The sequence below is a fragment of the Haematobia irritans genome, chromosome 2, assembly GCF_050003625.1.
Source record: "Haematobia irritans isolate KBUSLIRL chromosome 2, ASM5000362v1, whole genome shotgun sequence".
In the NCBI taxonomy this organism is placed as follows: domain Eukaryota; kingdom Metazoa; phylum Arthropoda; class Insecta; order Diptera; family Muscidae; genus Haematobia; species Haematobia irritans.
This window is the reverse complement of record NC_134398.1, coordinates 157192776-157211348: the sequence shown is the minus strand read 5'-3', so window position 1 is coordinate 157211348 and position 18573 is coordinate 157192776. Positions and strand designations below refer to the sequence as shown.

Genomic DNA, 18573 nt, shown 5'->3' with positions numbered 1-18573 from the left:
TGAACTGATTGAGAATTAGCTTCTGTCGCGTGAATTGAATTTTGTGAACAGAAATCACCTCGATGTAACAGCACACAGTCACTACGCTGTTCAGTATAATGATGACTTGTGACTAGTGGTTGCTCGTGTGTATTTTTTTGTTGGTTAACTATTGGATGACGCAGGTTTAGTTGTGAGCGATTTGTCCGAAGTTAAATTCAGCTTTTTCTTTATCCAGAACTCGGTAACAAGATTTGATGAAGGTTAGGTTAGGTTAGGTGGCAGCCCAATGTATCAGGCTCACTTAGACTATTCAGTCCATTGTGATACCACATTGGTGAACTTCTCTCTTACCACTGAGTGCTGCCCGATTCCATGTTAAGCTCAATGACAAAGGACCTCATTTTTATAGCCGAGTCCGAACGGCGTTCCACATTGCAGTGAAACCACTTAGAGAAGCTTTGAAACCCTCAGAAATGTCACCAGCATTACGATATGGAAACTGACACATCTTAAAATTTTAGCATTTTGTCAGTTTCTTAAAAGCTTCAAATCCGTGTTGAAAGAATTTGAATCTGACTGAACTCAGGGTCATTTACAATTTTTTTTTCTCCATTTCCACATTTTGAAATTCAACGTTTCTGACACTTTTACAATTAATCACAAGAAATTCACGTATTTTCTTTATCTAGGTCTCTTAATGTTTAATTATCATTGCTCCAATTGTAATTTTGTTTCACTCTTTCTTATATCTATTTATTATTATTATTGTTTATCGTTTTATTTTTAATTTTCTTTAACTTTATCTCTTCAAATAGGTGCTCCATTCGAAGAACGTCTACGTGTTGCCCTACAACTATTAGATCAAGTGCCTTTAATTGATGGGCATAATGACCTACCCTGGAATATACGCAAGTTCCTGCACAATAAACTCAGTGACTTTAAGTAAGTGTTACAGTTTGTATTATGGTCTACGATATAGCCAACGACCAACCCATGGCTTGATATTCTTCCCACTTCCTTATATCATCGTATATATCATCATTGGCTTTTAGTTTTCTTTGTTGAAAAGTACATCCAAGGAACATTTCTTTGGAATACTTTCAATATCATTGATTGATTGTTGTTATCGAAGTTTGTGTTCTTCTGTTTTTCATTTTCATTTGCACCAACTCCTTGAAGTTTCTTTAGTTGGTGTTTTTCTTATTTTTTTCACTATAGCAATTTTATTTTATTTATTCTCCTCCCGGATTTTAATTCATTTTCAGCAAGGAGCTATGGCATGATAGAGATGTATGTGGAGAGTAAGTGTGTTTGTGTGACTATGCAACTGAATGAGTTCCTTGAGAATCGTCCTTTATTCAAGAACCGTGATTTCGTTTTGTCACGTCAATTTTTATCTTTCGCATACATCTCTATTTCTTAGATTACTTCTTGGCGGGCGTCTTTCTTTTCTTCTCCGCTGCTAGGCAAACGATTTAAATGAGTTTTTATTTTTTTTTTTTTCATTTAAATCTTTTTCTTATATTTGTGTCCATTCATTTCCTCTTTCGCAGTTTTAATGACGATCTCAGAGACGTACATCCATGGAAATCGAGCAATTGGAGCCATACTGATTTGGGGCGACTGAAAAAGGGCAAAATATCAGCACAGGTAAGTAAATACATATAAGAAAAACATGTTTCAGTCAATTATATTGAACTGTAATGAAGTGTTAATCAATTAAATTTAAATCTTGAGGTCAGACTGATAAAGACACAGAATATTGTGGAAATAATTATTCCAAGAGGAAGACAATAGGAATTCTACCGAATTCCTTTAAGGCTTCAATGGCATCTACTACAATACATTTTAAAATTGTAATTTTAAGACATTTTATAGTTTCATAGTTGTAATAATTCTAGATAATGTGATATAAGTTGACCATAAACAGATAGCATCTCACTAATGTTGGTCATCAATTGTAAACTCTGGTGAAAAGTGTCAGGGCAAACGAAGATATGTCGTCATCGCTACAATTTTAGGGCCCAAAAAGAAAATATAAAAATTTGTTGACTTTGCTACCAAAATTTCATTGAGGACATTTGAGAAGTCAACTACGCCTAGGGTGGAGATATCGCACAATTTTACTTTGGGCTTTAAGTCCTGTGACATCGCGGTCATATGACCTGAAAAATAGACGAAAAAATTCTATAGAAATAAAATGTTGACAAAACATATAAATATAGAAACAAAATTTTTGGTAAAATTGTCTTTATAAATAAAATTTTGAAAAAATTTTCTATAGAAATAAAATTTTGACAAAATTTTCTATAGAAATAAAATTTTGACAAAATTTTCTATAGAAACAACATTGACAAAATTTTTTATAAAAGTAAAATTTTGACAAAATTTTCTATAGAAATAAACTTTTAATAAAATTTTCTATAGAAATAAAATTTTGACAAAATTTTCTATAGAAATAAAATTTTGACAAAATTTTCTATAGAAATAAAATTCTGACCAAATTTTCTATAGAAATTACATTTTGACAAAATTATCTATAGAAATAAAATTTTGACAAAAAGTTCTATAGAAATAAAATTTTGGCAAAATTTTCTATAGAAATAAACATTTGGCAAAATTTTCTATAGAAATAAAATTTTGACAACATTTTTTATAGAAATAAAATTTTGACAAAATTTTCCACAGAAATAAAAGTTTGACAAAATATTCTATAGAAATAAAATTTTGACAAAATTTTCTATAGAAATAACATTTTGACAAAATTTTCTATAGAAATAAAATTTTGACAAAATTTTCTATAGAAATAAAATTTTGACAAAATTTTCTATAGAAACAACATTGACAAAATTTTTTATAAAAGTAAAATTTTGACAAAATTTTCTATAGAAATAAACTTTTAATAAAATTTTCTATAGAAATAAAATTTTGACAAAATTTTCTATAGAAATAAAATTTTGACAAAATTTTCTATAGAAATAAAATTCTGACCAAATTTTCTATAGAAATTACATTTTGACAAAATTATCTATAGAAATAAAATTTTGACAAAAAGTTCTATAGAAATAAAATTTTGGCAAAATTTTCTATAGAAATAAACATTTGGCAAAATTTTCTATAGAAATAAAATTTTGACAACATTTTTTATAGAAATAAAATTTTGACAAAATTTTCCACAGAAATAAAAGTTTGACAAAATATTCTATAGAAATAAAATTTTGACAAAATTTTCTATAGAAATAAAATTTTGACAAAATTTTCTATGGAAATAAAATTTTAACAAAATTTTCTATAGAAATAAAATTTTGACAAATTTTCTATAGAAATAAAAATTTTGACAAAATTTTCTATAGAAATAAAAATTTGGCAAAATTGTCTATAGAAATAAAATTTTGACAAAATTTTCTATAAGAATAAAATTTTGAAAAAATTTTCTATAGAAATCAAAATTTGAAAACATTTTCTATAGAAATAAAAGTTTTACAAAATTTTCCATAGAAATAAAAGTTTGACAAAATATTCTATAGAAATAAAATTTTGACAAAATTTTCTATAGAAATAAAATTTTGACAAAATTTTCTATAGAAATAAAATTTTGACAAAATTTTCTATAGAAATAAAATTTTGACAAAATTGTCTATAGAAATAAAATTTTGACAAAATTGTCTATAGAAATAAAATTTTGACAAAATTGTCTATAGAAATAAAATTTTGACAAAATTTTCTATACAAATAAAATTTTGACAAAATTTTCTTTCTATAGAAATAAAAGTTTGGCAAAATTTTCCATAGGAATAAAATTTTTACAAAATTATCTATAGAAATAAAATTTTGACAAAATTTTCTATGGAAATAAAATTTTGATTAAATTTTCTATAGAAATAAAATTTTGACATAATTTTCTATAGAAATAAAATGTTGACTAAATTTTCTATAGAAATAAAATTTTGACAAAATTTTCTATAGAAATAAAATTCTGACAAAATTTTCTATAGAAATATCATTTTGACAAAATTTTCTATAGAAGTAAAATTTTGACAAAATTTTCTATAGAAATAAAATGTTGGCAAAATTTTCTATAGAAATAAAATTTTGACAAAATTTTCTATAGAAATAAAATTTTGACAAAATTTTCTATAGAAATTAAATTTTGACAAAATTTTCTATAGAAATAAAATTTTGACAAAATTTTCTATAGGAATAAAATTTTGACAAAATTTTCTATAGAAATAAAATTTTGACAAAATTTTGTGTAGAAATAAAATTTTGACAAAATTTTCTATAGGAATTAAATTTTGACAAAATTTTCTATGGAAATAAAATTTTGACAAAATTTTCTTTCTACAGAAATAAAAGTTTGGCAAAATTTTCTATAGGAATACAATTTTTACAAAGTTATCTATAGAAATAAAATTTTGACAAAATTTTCTATAGAAATAAAATTTTGACAAAATTTTCTATAGAAATAAAATTTTGACAAAATTTTCTATAGAAATAAAATTTTGACAAAATTTTCTATAGAAATAAAATTTTGATAAAATTTTCTATAGAAATCAAATTTTGACAAAATTTTCTATTGAAATCAAATTTGGACAAAATTTTCTATGGAAATAAAATTTTGACAAAATTTTCTATAGAAATAAAATTTTGACAAAATTTTCTATAGAAATAAAATTTTGACAAAATTTTCTATGGAAATATAATTTTGACAAAATTTTCTATAGAAATAAAATTTTGACAAAATTTTCTATGGAAATAAAATTTTGACAAAATTTTCTATAGAAATAAAATTTTGACAAAATTTTCTATAGAAATAAAATTTTGACAATATTTTCTATAGAAATAAAATGTTGATAAAATTTTCTATAGAAATCAAATTTTGACAAAAATTTCTATAGAAATCAAATTTGGACATAATTTTTTATAGAAATAGAATTTTAACAAAATTTTCTATAGAAATCAAATGTGGACATAATTTTCTATAGAAATAAAATTTTTACTAAATTTTCTATAGAAATAAAATTTTGACTAAATTTTCTATACAATTAAAAGCTTCGAATCCCACATTTTGGATAACAAAATATGTACGCTATTTATTTTAAAATGCCTTAATCAGAAAGACAATACAGAAGATCCTGCAGTCATTAAGAAAATCATAGAAGTTAAAGTGGTGCAATGCCAAAAGCCCTCAAGCCAACTCCGAACACATATTTTGTTATTTAAATAAAGTCATAACACTAATTTTTATGAGATTTATGACCACGAAGGGAAGAGGACATAAAGCCCAAACTAAAATTGGGCGATATGACCGCCCTAAGGTAGATCACGCCGCCAAAAAATCCTTTAGAGGTATATGACCAGTCGTTGTTCCACTTTAGTACCTGGATTTTATCATACCGCTAAAAGCCAAACTTTTTATATCCATCTCCATAAGATGGTGATAGGGGTAAAGAAGTTTCATATTCCATTTGTAACGCATCGATATATCGATTACCGGTCGTATATTCTGGTTCAGAATAAAATTTTAAGACAATCTTACAATGCCCGTTTGTCTGTTGCTATCAAGCTACTTCCGTCACTAATAAAGCTATTGTGCTGAAACTTCGCAACAAGTCGTTTATTGTCTGCAAGCAGATCGAGTTCGTAGATGGAGTATATTGGTTCAGGTTTTGATATAGCTCCCATATAAACCGGTTCGGTGAAAAGTCATTCCAATTTGAGCAGTTTGTGAACAAATGAAATTATTGGGATTATTTACTTGCAAAAAAGAGATCAACTGTAAAATGTATACCTTCAATTGGCCACTAGAGCTCAAATGCCGCCGATGGTAATGGTGACCAAAATTTCCGAATCTCAATCCGTTCTACTTTTGCGCCTAGGGAAATTTGGAAAGTAAAGGTGGTACTAAAAATTACCAAAATGTTGATAATGTCAAGACTGTGCATTACCAGAAATGAGCCAATATACAAGCGTGTGAAGTTAAAATTGTTTTTAGCCAAGACTCAAACCATCCCGGACGTTTTGTACCCTCCATCATAGGATGGGGGTATATTAAGTTTGTCATTCCGTTTATAACACATCGAAATATTGCTCTAAGACCCCACAAAGTATATATTCTGGGTCGTGGTGAAATTCTGAGTCGATCTGAGCATGACCGTCCGTCCGTCGTCTGTTGAAATCACGCTAACTTCGAACGAAACAAGCTGTTCAGGAGGCGCCAAGATCGGAGATCCTACCAAAAAATGGCCGGGCGTAAGTGCCACCAACTCTTGAGAACTTTCACTCATCGGGCACAACGGCCTAGAATTTAAACAAGCCTCAATTCTCGAAAGAACAGTCGAAAACTCTTCAAATGTATATTTGAATCCAGATGCATGTTTCCTAAAATGCGTCTTGAAGCTTTTGACAGCAGCTTCCCAGAGACCACCCATATGTGGCGCCCCGGCAGGGATAAACTGCCAGGAAAGCTGCTGAAACTGGTATGCGGAACACACCTTATCACGTCCCTCCTTAAGAACACTTCTCAATTCTTTTTCCATTTCGCGTGAAGCGCCTACAAAATTTGTACCATTATCCGAAAAAATGGTCTTGGGACAACCACGCCGAGATATAAATCTGTGAAAGGCAGCCAGAAATGTTGTCGTAGACAAGTCTGATGTGGCTTCCAAGTGTATGGCCTTCGTCGAAAAGCATACAAAAACGCAAACATAACCCTTTGTTATCTTACATGCGCGCCCTATAAATGACTTAATTTCGAAAGGCCCCGCAAAATCAACGCCAGTCGTAGTAAACGGTCTTGTAAGTACAGTTCTCTCCGGTGGGAGAGCCGCCATGATCTGCGTACAAGACTTCTTCCTATCCAACAGACACCGTTTACACCGGTTAATAGTCGATCTAATCAAAGATGTTAAACGAGGAATCCAATACTCAATCCGAATAAGACGTAGAACCAACTGGTTTCCTCCGTGAATAGATATGTCGTGAACATATTTCACCAGTAACCTAGCGAATCTACTATTATACGGCACTATAATTGGATGTCGCTCACTATACGAAAGGGTAGGACACCTACTCAAACGACCATTCAACCTCATAACCCCCTCCTCATCCAGGAATGGATTCAATGACAACAACGAACTCCTGGAACCTAACGGTTTCTTTTCCATCAAACAACCGTACTCATCTGGATAATGAGCCCTTTGAGAAAGAACAGCTAGACGTAATCTCACTGCCTTTAATTCGGTTGCCGTCAACGTCGTGTCGTGATACACATTTCGACTAGCATGTGAATAATGGGTCCTTTGATAAAACCTAAATATATACGCGATGACTCGTAGAGCCCTATCTAACGAAGAAAATCCCTCTAAAATGTCCTCATAGTTCGTAAAAAACGATGCGTGAGTCTTGACCGCCCGTACCTCAACGTCAGTCTCAAGAGGGGTCAAATCACTAATATCCCACTGAGAACTAGCTGAGCACAGCCACTCTGGTCCATGCCACCAAAGCGTTGAAACTGCCAACTCTGCAGGCGACACTCCGCGACTTCCCAAGTCGGCCGGATTGTCCTCAGAACGAACATGGTACCAATTCTGTCCCCCAGTATTCTCCTGAATCCTACATACGCGATTCGCAACGAAAGTAGACCACGTAGATGGCGTCTTTCGAAGCCAAGAGCGGACGATCGTAGAATCCGTCCAACAATAAACACGTCGAAATTCAATATCTAACTCCCTGGCTATAGACTTGTAAAGTTCTGAGGCCAAAACTGCCCCACAAAGCTCCAAACGTGGCAAAGATATAGATTTGATGGGGGCTACCTTAGTCTTACAAGATAGCAAATGGGTGAAGATTTGTCCCTGCGGCGTAACCACACGAACATATACTACCCCCGCGTATGCTTTTTCCGAGGCGTCGGAAAAAACATGTAATTCTACCTCACAGTCTGTGGAGTAATTGACCCATCGAGGAATACGAACGTGATTCACATCCTGATAGGTCTCGACAAACTTTCGCCATTGTCGCTCTGTTTGTAACGGAAGAGACTCGTCCCATCCTATCTTATCCAACCAAACCTGTTGCATAATTATCTTCGCCACTATAATAACTGGCCCCAGCCAGCCAACAGGGTCAAATAGCCTAGCTATAGCCGATAAAACCTCTCTCTTCGTAAACCGAGATTTTTGCTCAATCGGTTTCATCTCAAAATAAAACAAGTCTAACTGCGCATTCCACCTAATACCCAACGGTTTCGAACTACTGGCCTCAACAAACTCCAATAATTTGGCGTCAACCAAATGGTCAGCCGGAAGCGATTCTAAAATGGCTAGCTCATTAGAAGTCCACTTCCTCAGTTCGAACTTTGCCGATGATAGTACTCTAATCAATTGGTCCCTAGATTCAACAGCAGTATCCACGTCATGGTATCCTGTCAAAACATCATCCACGTACATGCACCTTCGTAGAATATGTGCCGCGTGGGGATAGTCATCTTCGGAGTCATCGGCCAATTGCAATAACGTCCGTATAGCTAAATAGGGAGCACAATTCACTCCAAATGTCACGGTCTGCAGCTCATAGTCTTGTACATCTTTTTGTGGGGAGTCCCTAAAGACAATTCGCTGCAGAGAAGTATGGGCCGAATTTACCCTAATTTGGCGGTACATCTGTGTGATGTCGCAATTAAAAACGTATTTGAAAAATCTCCACCTCAAAATCAAATGAACCAATTCCAATTGTAATGTGGGTCCCACATAAAGAATGTCGTTCAGACTTTTACCATTTGAGGTCTTATGCGAAGCATTAAAGACAACTCGAAGTTTGGACGTCAATTTGTCCGGATTGATTACCGGGTGGTGTGGCAAATAACACACAGTTTGATCTGCAGGAGAAGTCGACGACACTGGTCTCATATGTTGCAAGTCCAAATATTCTTTAATCACCCCGTCATACATTAATTTTGTTTCAGGCTTTCGTAAAAGCGAAGCCTCACCACGAATAAACTGCTTCAAACAACTTGTCCGCGAATGTCCAAGCAAGACTTGTCCCTTTAATTCGGGTTTTATCGGAAGAGTCACTACGTATCTTCCATCGGAATCCCTATATGTGGTATTCTTAAAATTTTCTTCACAAAATTTATCTGCGGGAGAACAAATTGCCCGTCTTGGTAAGTCCTCTAATTCCCAAAACCGAAGAAGAGTCTTGTCAAGACCATCTTCTTCCATAAATTCAACAGTCGTTGAAAAAACCGTCACATTAGAAGTGGGAATTGAACCAGTAATGAGCCAGCCGAAGACTGTCTGTTGAGCAATCAACGACCCTAAAATACCAGACCGAACCCCCTGTAATATAATTCTGGGATACACGTCTGCCCCCAACAATAGATCAACCGGACGACTATCGAACAGATTAGGATCAGCTAAACGCAAATTTGGCAAACGTGACATATAATTCCGACTCACTTGGAAAGACGGTAAATTCCCAGAAATCCTAGGCAGGACCAACGCAGTCGCCTCTACCAAGACCGATCCATCTATGGGTGACCCTATACTCAGAGGGCAAATACCTCGAGAAGTTATCGAAACCGATTGATTCACGCCCGATATCGAAGACGTCGCACTCGTTATCGAAATCCTAAGCAACTTTTGCATTTTTTCGGTAATAAAGGAGGCTTCCGATGCTGGGTCAATAAGAGCCCGAGCTGGGTACGTCATACCCTGATGAACGATGTTCACCATAGCCGTCCCTAATAGTACCGACCTGTCCTGGGAAACATGAAATACTTGCCTGGCCGAAGTGCCAGACACGATTCCAGACGAAGTGGAAGGCTGCGGGTCAATCAAACCGCTAGAATCCGTAGGACGAGCGGCCGAAACCGTCGAAGACGTAGTCGCCACATTCGTAGAATGGGAAGAATCGCGATGAAGCAAAGTATGATGCCTTCCTTGACACTTCTCACAACTGCGAGATGTAGCACAGTTGTTAACGTCATGTCTACGAGATAGACAATTGAAACAACAGCGGTACCGTTTCACAGCAGTCAACCGATCATTCACAGAAAGATTCCTAAATCTCGGACAAACACGTAGATGATGGCTTTGTCGTGGACAAAGAACACACATCTTATCTACGGAATCTCTAGAAGAATGAGAAGTGTATTGCGAATTACGCGACCTAGATGGCGAAGATTTCGGAGCTGCATTCGTAAAATGTGTTCGCAGCCTCCTGCCATCAGTTTTCTTCGAAGCATCGATACCCTTCAAATCGCGGAGACACGTGAGTGTCTGAATCCTTTCCGTAAGAAAACGATCCATGTCCACCCAAGACGACAACGCAGACTTATCACTTATACCCTGTTCCCACAAAGTAACACTAATCTTCGGTAGACGTTGCACACACAAATATATCAAAATCGGATCCCAATCGTTCGTAGGAACGTTATTCACAGCCATCGCCGAAATACATGCATTTGTACCACGCTGCAAGTTCTTCAACCCAGAACTTGTCTCGGTGTCTAAGACCGGAAGGTCAAAAAGTAGTTTCAACTGATTGCTGACTAAAATTCTCAAGTTGTCATAAGTTTCCTTTAACGTCCTCCAAGCTAACTCGAAACTCCTATCAGTGAGAGGAAATCTTCTTACAACTTCACGGGCGTCGCCACTAGTCTTTTTGAGCAAATGACACAAGCGCTCAATATCACTCAGACGGGAATTTTTTACATAAACAGCAGTAAACAAATCCCTAAATGTTGGCCAAGACTGAAAGTCACCATCGAAAACCTCAATATCGCATGGTGGTAAAGCCAAACTATGGACCGCACCATGGTCAACACCTAACAAAAGAGAATTTCCCGATACATCCACATTACCAGAACGAGCAGAAATATCCGCCACATCGGCCTGCTGTATAGGAGTTGACGCCCTAGGAACGGCTTTTAGACCGTCTATCTTCCTTTCGATAGAGGAAACAATACGAATATAGGCATCATAAGTTGCCTCATACTTGCCGTCAGCAGATTCTACCTTTCCCTTATCTGAATCCTCCTGAAGATCGTCTAAACACTCCTCATACCTCTCTTTCACTCTCTCCCAGAGTGATTTCGCCTCTTCGACCTGAGCCCTTAGAGAATAAACATCTAAATTCTCCTCCTTCAAAGAGCTAACCCGTGTCCCAAACTTCACAACCGCATCAGCGGCTCTAATGAATCGCGCGAATGTATTAACTGGCATATTGAAAATAATTTAGCGTCACAAAAATTCACAAAAACTCGTAAAGTATGTGAACACGCACTTATCGACAGCGAAAACTGGCCGAAAAATCAATAAATTTGCACAAAATGCCCAAAAATGCAAAAACAAAAATTTACAAAATTTTTCTTTCAGTGTATCAAATTCTCACACTGCACCGAAATTACCACAAAATTTCTTGAAGTGTAAACAATTGTTCGTAAAACAACCACTTCAAAACTTAAAATCAAAAATTTCAAACAATTTGTAAACTATTGGACTATTTTTCTCTCAGTGTAGAAACAATTAATTTTCGTTCAGTGTACCGAATCACAACATATTTTCCCCTTGTACAAAAAATAGGCAAATTATTCAAGTTGAATTCAAAAAATCTCAAAATTCTACTAAAATCTTCGAACTAATTCTCTCAGTGTATGAATGAATTTACGAAAATTACGCTCAGTGTATCGAAGAATACTGCCGCTGTATCAAAACTTCACACACGAAATCCAGATGATCAAAAAATTCAACAAATTATAAGAAATTATAAAAAAATGTCTGTAAGACCAAATGTAGGGTGCACGGACTGTAAAATACACCTCTACACTTCCACGCCAGATAATCTCCCCAAAAAAATTCAAAATCACAAATAATAAAAAATATAGAAATAAAAATATATATACGTAATATATACGATAAAATAAAAATTATACGATCGTACCGGACCGCCTGTAGGGTGCACAGTGACCAAACCGATAATTTTTACTAATGCGCGTAACGCTAATGGGTCATACAACACGAAAACCCAAAAAACTCAATTTCAAAAAAATTTTTATAATTTTCCTCAAAATATTTACGACTCGCGGCCCCGTGAGGGTTAACAAATAAACCAAAGAAACACAGCTCAAAAAAAATATGTATGTATATACGTGTGTGTATCACTGATCATACGTAGGTATGTAATTCAAACGTTGACTGCAGTGACGATTGATGTTTGTTTACAATAGTAATACGACCAACAGAGCCTTTGGAGTCTGCGTGTATTTTGTTATTGTTTTATTTACTTCAAGTTAAAGGCAACGTAATTGCAAATAATGTTTTGAAGTAAATAAGCACTGTCAACGTTTAAATTCACCACACAACACCAATATATACAATAGATTTTTCACTTTTTATTTTGATTATTCTTTCACTTGAATATCATTTAACAAAACGAAATTAAACAAACGAAAGAAATGTACGTACGTATGTAGCAACGAATGTGTGTTTTTTGAAATGCAATTTGCCGTCGGCAAAACGAAATAATTGTATCGATGTTGTAAAACGACCGCGGTTTAAATTTAAAAACACTCGCGATTTGCTCAATTATTTTAATAAAACACTGACATACGCACCTGTGTGTTGATAAATAATTATTTAAATAATTTTTCAAATGAAATCTTCCACAAATATGGCTGCAAAGTGGCTGCTTTTTTGTTGTTGCTTCACAATATCAGCACTTTCCTTTGAAAAAAAGACAAAACAAAATCCTTTATTAATTGCTGTAAGCAAGTATCCGGCTCGATTGGACCAATGAATGCGTAGCACCGAGAAATAAAATAAATAAAAACACAAGGGATTTAGTTTTTCTTTTCAATGATGTTTCAATAAAACGTAATTTTATTGAATTTTTGGGAGATTATTATTTACCTTTTACAAAACAATCGTTGGACGGACGTAATCCAGTAACGAATAACAACAAAAGTTAGACGCCGCAAGACGGTAATGGCGCGACTCGTTAGATAAATGTAACGAATTGTGCTGAAAGCACAGAGCTGCATCCAGAGCTTAGGGTACATTTCCTAACGAGGGGGAAATTGTTATTTTACAAGATTTTAAGTCCCCATCTAACGAATAAATTTTGACCTTACGAATTTGAACTTAAACACTATAGAAATAAAATTTTGACAAAATTTTCTATAGAAATAACATTTTGACAAAATTTTCTATAGAAATAAAATTTTGACAAAATTTTCTATAGAAATAAAATTTTGACAAAATTTTCTATAGAAACAACATTGACAAAATTTTTTATAAAAGTAAAATTTTGACAAAATTTTCTATAGAAATAAACTTTTAATAAAATTTTCTATAGAAATAAAATTTTGACAAAATTTTCTATAGAAATAAAATTTTGACAAAATTTTCTATAGAAATAAAATTCTGACCAAATTTTCTATAGAAATTACATTTTGACAAAATTATCTATAGAAATAAAATTTTGACAAAAAGTTCTATAGAAATAAAATTTTGGCAAAATTTTCTATAGAAATAAACATTTGGCAAAATTTTCTATAGAAATAAAATTTTGACAACATTTTTTATAGAAATAAAATTTTGACAAAATTTTCCACAGAAATAAAAGTTTGACAAAATATTCTATAGAAATAAAATTTTGACAAAATTTTCTATAGAAATAAAATTTTGACAAAATTTTCTATGGAAATAAAATTTTAACAAAATTTTCTATAGAAATAAAATTTTGACAAATTTTCTATAGAAATAAAAATTTTGACAAAATTTTCTATAGAAATAAAAATTTGGCAAAATTGTCTATAGAAATAAAATTTTGACAAAATTTTCTATAAGAATAAAATTTTGAAAAAATTTTCTATAGAAATCAAAATTTGAAAACATTTTCTATAGAAATAAAAGTTTTACAAAATTTTCCATAGAAATAAAAGTTTGACAAAATATTCTATAGAAATAAAATTTTGACAAAATTTTCTATAGAAATAAAATTTTGACAAAATTTTCTATAGAAATAAAATTTTGACAAAATTTTCTATAGAAATAAAATTTTGACAAAATTGTCTATAGAAATAAAATTTTGACAAAATTGTCTATAGAAATAAAATTTTGACAAAATTGTCTATAGAAATAAAATTTTGACAAAATTTTCTATACAAATAAAATTTTGACAAAATTTTCTTTCTATAGAAATAAAAGTTTGGCAAAATTTTCCATAGGAATAAAATTTTTACAAAATTATCTATAGAAATAAAATTTTGACAAAATTTTCTATGGAAATAAAATTTTGATTAAATTTTCTATAGAAATAAAATTTTGACATAATTTTCTATAGAAATAAAATGTTGACTAAATTTTCTATAGAAATAAAATTTTGACAAAATTTTCTATAGAAATAAAATTCTGACAAAATTTTCTATAGAAATATCATTTTGACAAAATTTTCTATAGAAGTAAAATTTTGACAAAATTTTCTATAGAAATAAAATGTTGGCAAAATTTTCTATAGAAATAAAATTTTGACAAAATTTTCTATAGAAATAAAATTTTGACAAAATTTTCTATAGAAATTAAATTTTGACAAAATTTTCTATAGAAATAAAATTTTGACAAAATTTTCTATAGGAATAAAATTTTGACAAAATTTTCTATAGAAATAAAATTTTGACAAAATTTTGTGTAGAAATAAAATTTTGACAAAATTTTCTATAGGAATTAAATTTTGACAAAATTTTCTATGGAAATAAAATTTTGACAAAATTTTCTTTCTACAGAAATAAAAGTTTGGCAAAATTTTCTATAGGAATACAATTTTTACAAAGTTATCTATAGAAATAAAATTTTGACAAAATTTTCTATAGAAATAAAATTTTGACAAAATTTTCTATAGAAATAAAATTTTGACAAAATTTTCTATAGAAATAAAATTTTGACAAAATTTTCTATAGAAATAAAATTTTGATAAAATTTTCTATAGAAATCAAATTTTGACAAAATTTTCTATTGAAATCAAATTTGGACAAAATTTTCTATGGAAATAAAATTTTGACAAAATTTTCTATAGAAATAAAATTTTGACAAAATTTTCTATAGAAATAAAATTTTGACAAAATTTTCTATGGAAATATAATTTTGACAAAATTTTCTATAGAAATAAAATTTTGACAAAATTTTCTATGGAAATAAAATTTTGACAAAATTTTCTATAGAAATAAAATTTTGACAAAATTTTCTATAGAAATAAAATTTTGACAATATTTTCTATAGAAATAAAATGTTGATAAAATTTTCTATAGAAATCAAATTTTGACAAAAATTTCTATAGAAATCAAATTTGGACATAATTTTTTATAGAAATAGAATTTTAACAAAATTTTCTATAGAAATCAAATGTGGACATAATTTTCTATAGAAATAAAATTTTTACTAAATTTTCTATAGAAATAAAATTTTGACTAAATTTTCTATACAATTAAAAGCTTCGAATCCCACATTTTGGATAACAAAATATGTACGCTATTTATTTTAAAATGCCTTAATCAGAAAGACAATACAGAAGATCCTGCAGTCATTAAGAAAATCATAGAAGTTAAAGTGGTGCAATGCCAAAAGCCCTCAAGCCAACTCCGAACACATATTTTGTTATTTAAATAAAGTCATAACACTAATTTTTATGAGATTTATGACCACGAAGGGAAGAGGACATAAAGCCCAAACTAAAATTGGGCGATATGACCGCCCTAAGGTAGATCACGCCGCCAAAAAATCCTTTAGAGGTATATGACCAGTCGTTGTTCCACTTTAGTACCTGGATTTTATCATACCGCTAAAAGCCAAACTTTTTATATCCATCTCCATAAGATGGTGATAGGGGTAAAGAAGTTTCATATTCCATTTGTAACGCATCGATATATCGATTACCGGTCGTATATTCTGGTTCAGAATAAAATTTTAAGACAATCTTACAATGCCCGTTTGTCTGTTGCTATCAAGCTACTTCCGTCACTAATAAAGCTATTGTGCTGAAACTTCGCAACAAGTCGTTTATTGTCTGCAAGCAGATCGAGTTCGTAGATGGAGTATATTGGTTCAGGTTTTGATATAGCTCCCATATAAACCGGTTCGGTGAAAAGTCATTCCAATTTGAGCAGTTTGTGAACAAATGAAATTATTGGGATTATTTACTTGCAAAAAAGAGATCAACTGTAAAATGTATACCTTCAATTGGCCACTAGAGCTCAAATGCCGCCGATGGTAATGGTGACCAAAATTTCCGAATCTCAATCCGTTCTACTTTTGCGCCTAGGGAAATTTGGAAAGTAAAGGTGGTACTAAAAATTACCAAAATGTTGATAATGTCAAGACTGTGCATTACCAGAAATGAGCCAATATACAAGCGTGTGAAGTTAAAATTGTTTTTAGCCAAGACTCAAACCATCCCGGACGTTTTGTACCCTCCATCATAGGATGGGGGTATATTAAGTTTGTCATTCCGTTTATAACACATCGAAATATTGCTCTAAGACCCCACAAAGTATATATTCTGGGTCGTGGTGAAATTCTGAGTCGATCTGAGCATGACCGTCCGTCCGTCGTCTGTTGAAATCACGCTAACTTCGAACGAAACAAGCTATCGACTTGAAACTTGGCACAAGTAGTTGTTATTGATGTAGGTCGGATGGTATTGCAAATGGGCCATATCGGTCCACTTTTACGTATAGCCCCCATATAAACGGACCCCCTAATTTGGCTTGCGGATCCTCTAAGATAAGCAAATTTCATTCGATCCGGCTGCAATTTGGTACATGGTGTAAGTATATGATCTCTAACAACTATGCAAAAATTGGTCCACATCGGTCAATAATTATATATAACCCCCATATAAACCCATCACCCGATTTGGCTTGCGGAGCCTCTAAGAGAAGCAAATTTCATCCGATCCGACTGAAATTTGGTACATGGTGTTAGTATATGGTATCTAATGACCATACAAAATTGGTCCACATCGGTCAATAATTATATATAGCCCCCATATAAACCGATTAATCTGATTCAGTTGAAATTTGGTACGTAGTGTTAATATATGGCCTCAAACATCCATGAAAAAATTTGTCGAAATCGGTCCATAATTATATATAGCCCCCATATAAACCAATCCCCAGATATGATCTCCGGAGCCCCTTGGAAGAGCAAAATTCATCCGATTCAGTTGAAATTTGTTACGTGATGTTAGTATATTTGGATCCAACAACCATGCAGGAATTGGTTCATATCAGTCCATAATCATATATAGCCCCCATATAAACCGATCCCGAGATTTGGTTTTGGAGCCTCTTGGAATAACAAACTTCATTCGAGTCAGTTGAAATTAGGTACATTGTGCTAGTATATGGCCGTTAACAACCATGCAACAACCGTATGGACTAACTCACAATTTAGAAAACGATGTTAAGAAGTTTTAAGATACAACAAACCAAGTAATTCGATTGGGAATGGCAGCCTTTCGTAAAAGTTTCTACGCAATCCATGGTGGAGGGTACATAAGATTCGGCCTGGCCGAGCTTACGGCCGTATATACTTGTTTTTTTTTTTTAATTTCACTTTTCAACGCAAATTTCGACTAAATCCAAACAATTTTCACTCGAACGTGATGCTTTTTAACTAAACTCTATAAAATATGAGCAAATTATGTTAACTTTTTATATTTAGACTTCCAAACTAGTGTGAATTAAACACCAAAAATATAAAGCTAAAATGTTCAAATCCCTTTTTTTTGCTATTTCTGATGAACGGCAAAGAACTAAAGGGGGTTTACGTTGGTAACCCAAACCGTGGAGCATTCCCCAGTGAAAAGCCCATGGGCGCTCTGATTTCTCCCCTGATAGAATATATCAGGGGGCGGGCGTTAAAATCAACTTTTTTGTCCGTTTTTGAACACATTACGCATACACAGAAAAAACTTTCACGAAAATTTTTCCAATTAAAGTCTTAATTGAGTTTTAAAAAATATTCAATTAAAAATTTAATTAATTCACCAAATGTTTTAATTGAAACAAAAATTTATAGTATCAATTAATGTTTTAATTGATGTTCAATTAATTTTTAATTGATAGTACCATTTCTGTGTTTGAAGACATTTCAATTAAAAAATTAATTAAAATTAATCAATTAAAATTAATTAAAAAAAATTAAAAAAAAAATTTTTGTATGTACACTTTCTTTAGTTCCAAAGAGGGGGCAAAGTAATATCTGTTAAAATTTTGATACGGATTTTCACCCCACGACAACGTCTTTAAGAGGGTATACGTATGTAATTGCACCCTTAAAGCATTCACACGATGCAGCATTCAATAAGGAATCTATCACACTGAAATTGTGCACAGATTCGTCTTTTGTATACAGGCAGATCAAGTTGGAAGATAAGCTATATCGGTCCAATATGAAAATATAGCATCATTATAAACCGACCCCTCCCCACCAGATTTCCATTTACTTTTGGTTCATAAATAGATGTGCCGAATATGGTGTGTGTATATTAGACTATTTATGAGTCTATAGCATAGCTATTTATAATTATATT

At 32.2% G+C, this 18573-nt stretch overlaps 1 protein-coding gene across 1 annotated transcript in view; it reads left to right on the top strand.

Annotated features, from left to right (window-relative positions):
• Nucleotides 1–18573, top strand: part of LOC142226624 (uncharacterized) — a 513612-nt gene that overhangs the window by 42951 nt on the left and 452088 nt on the right. The window contains exons 3-4 of the mRNA XM_075296721.1: nt 798–924; nt 1536–1632. Coding sequence (XP_075152836.1) covers nt 798–924; nt 1536–1632 — 224 coding nt within the window. The remainder of the gene's footprint in view (nt 1–797; nt 925–1535; nt 1633–18573) is intronic.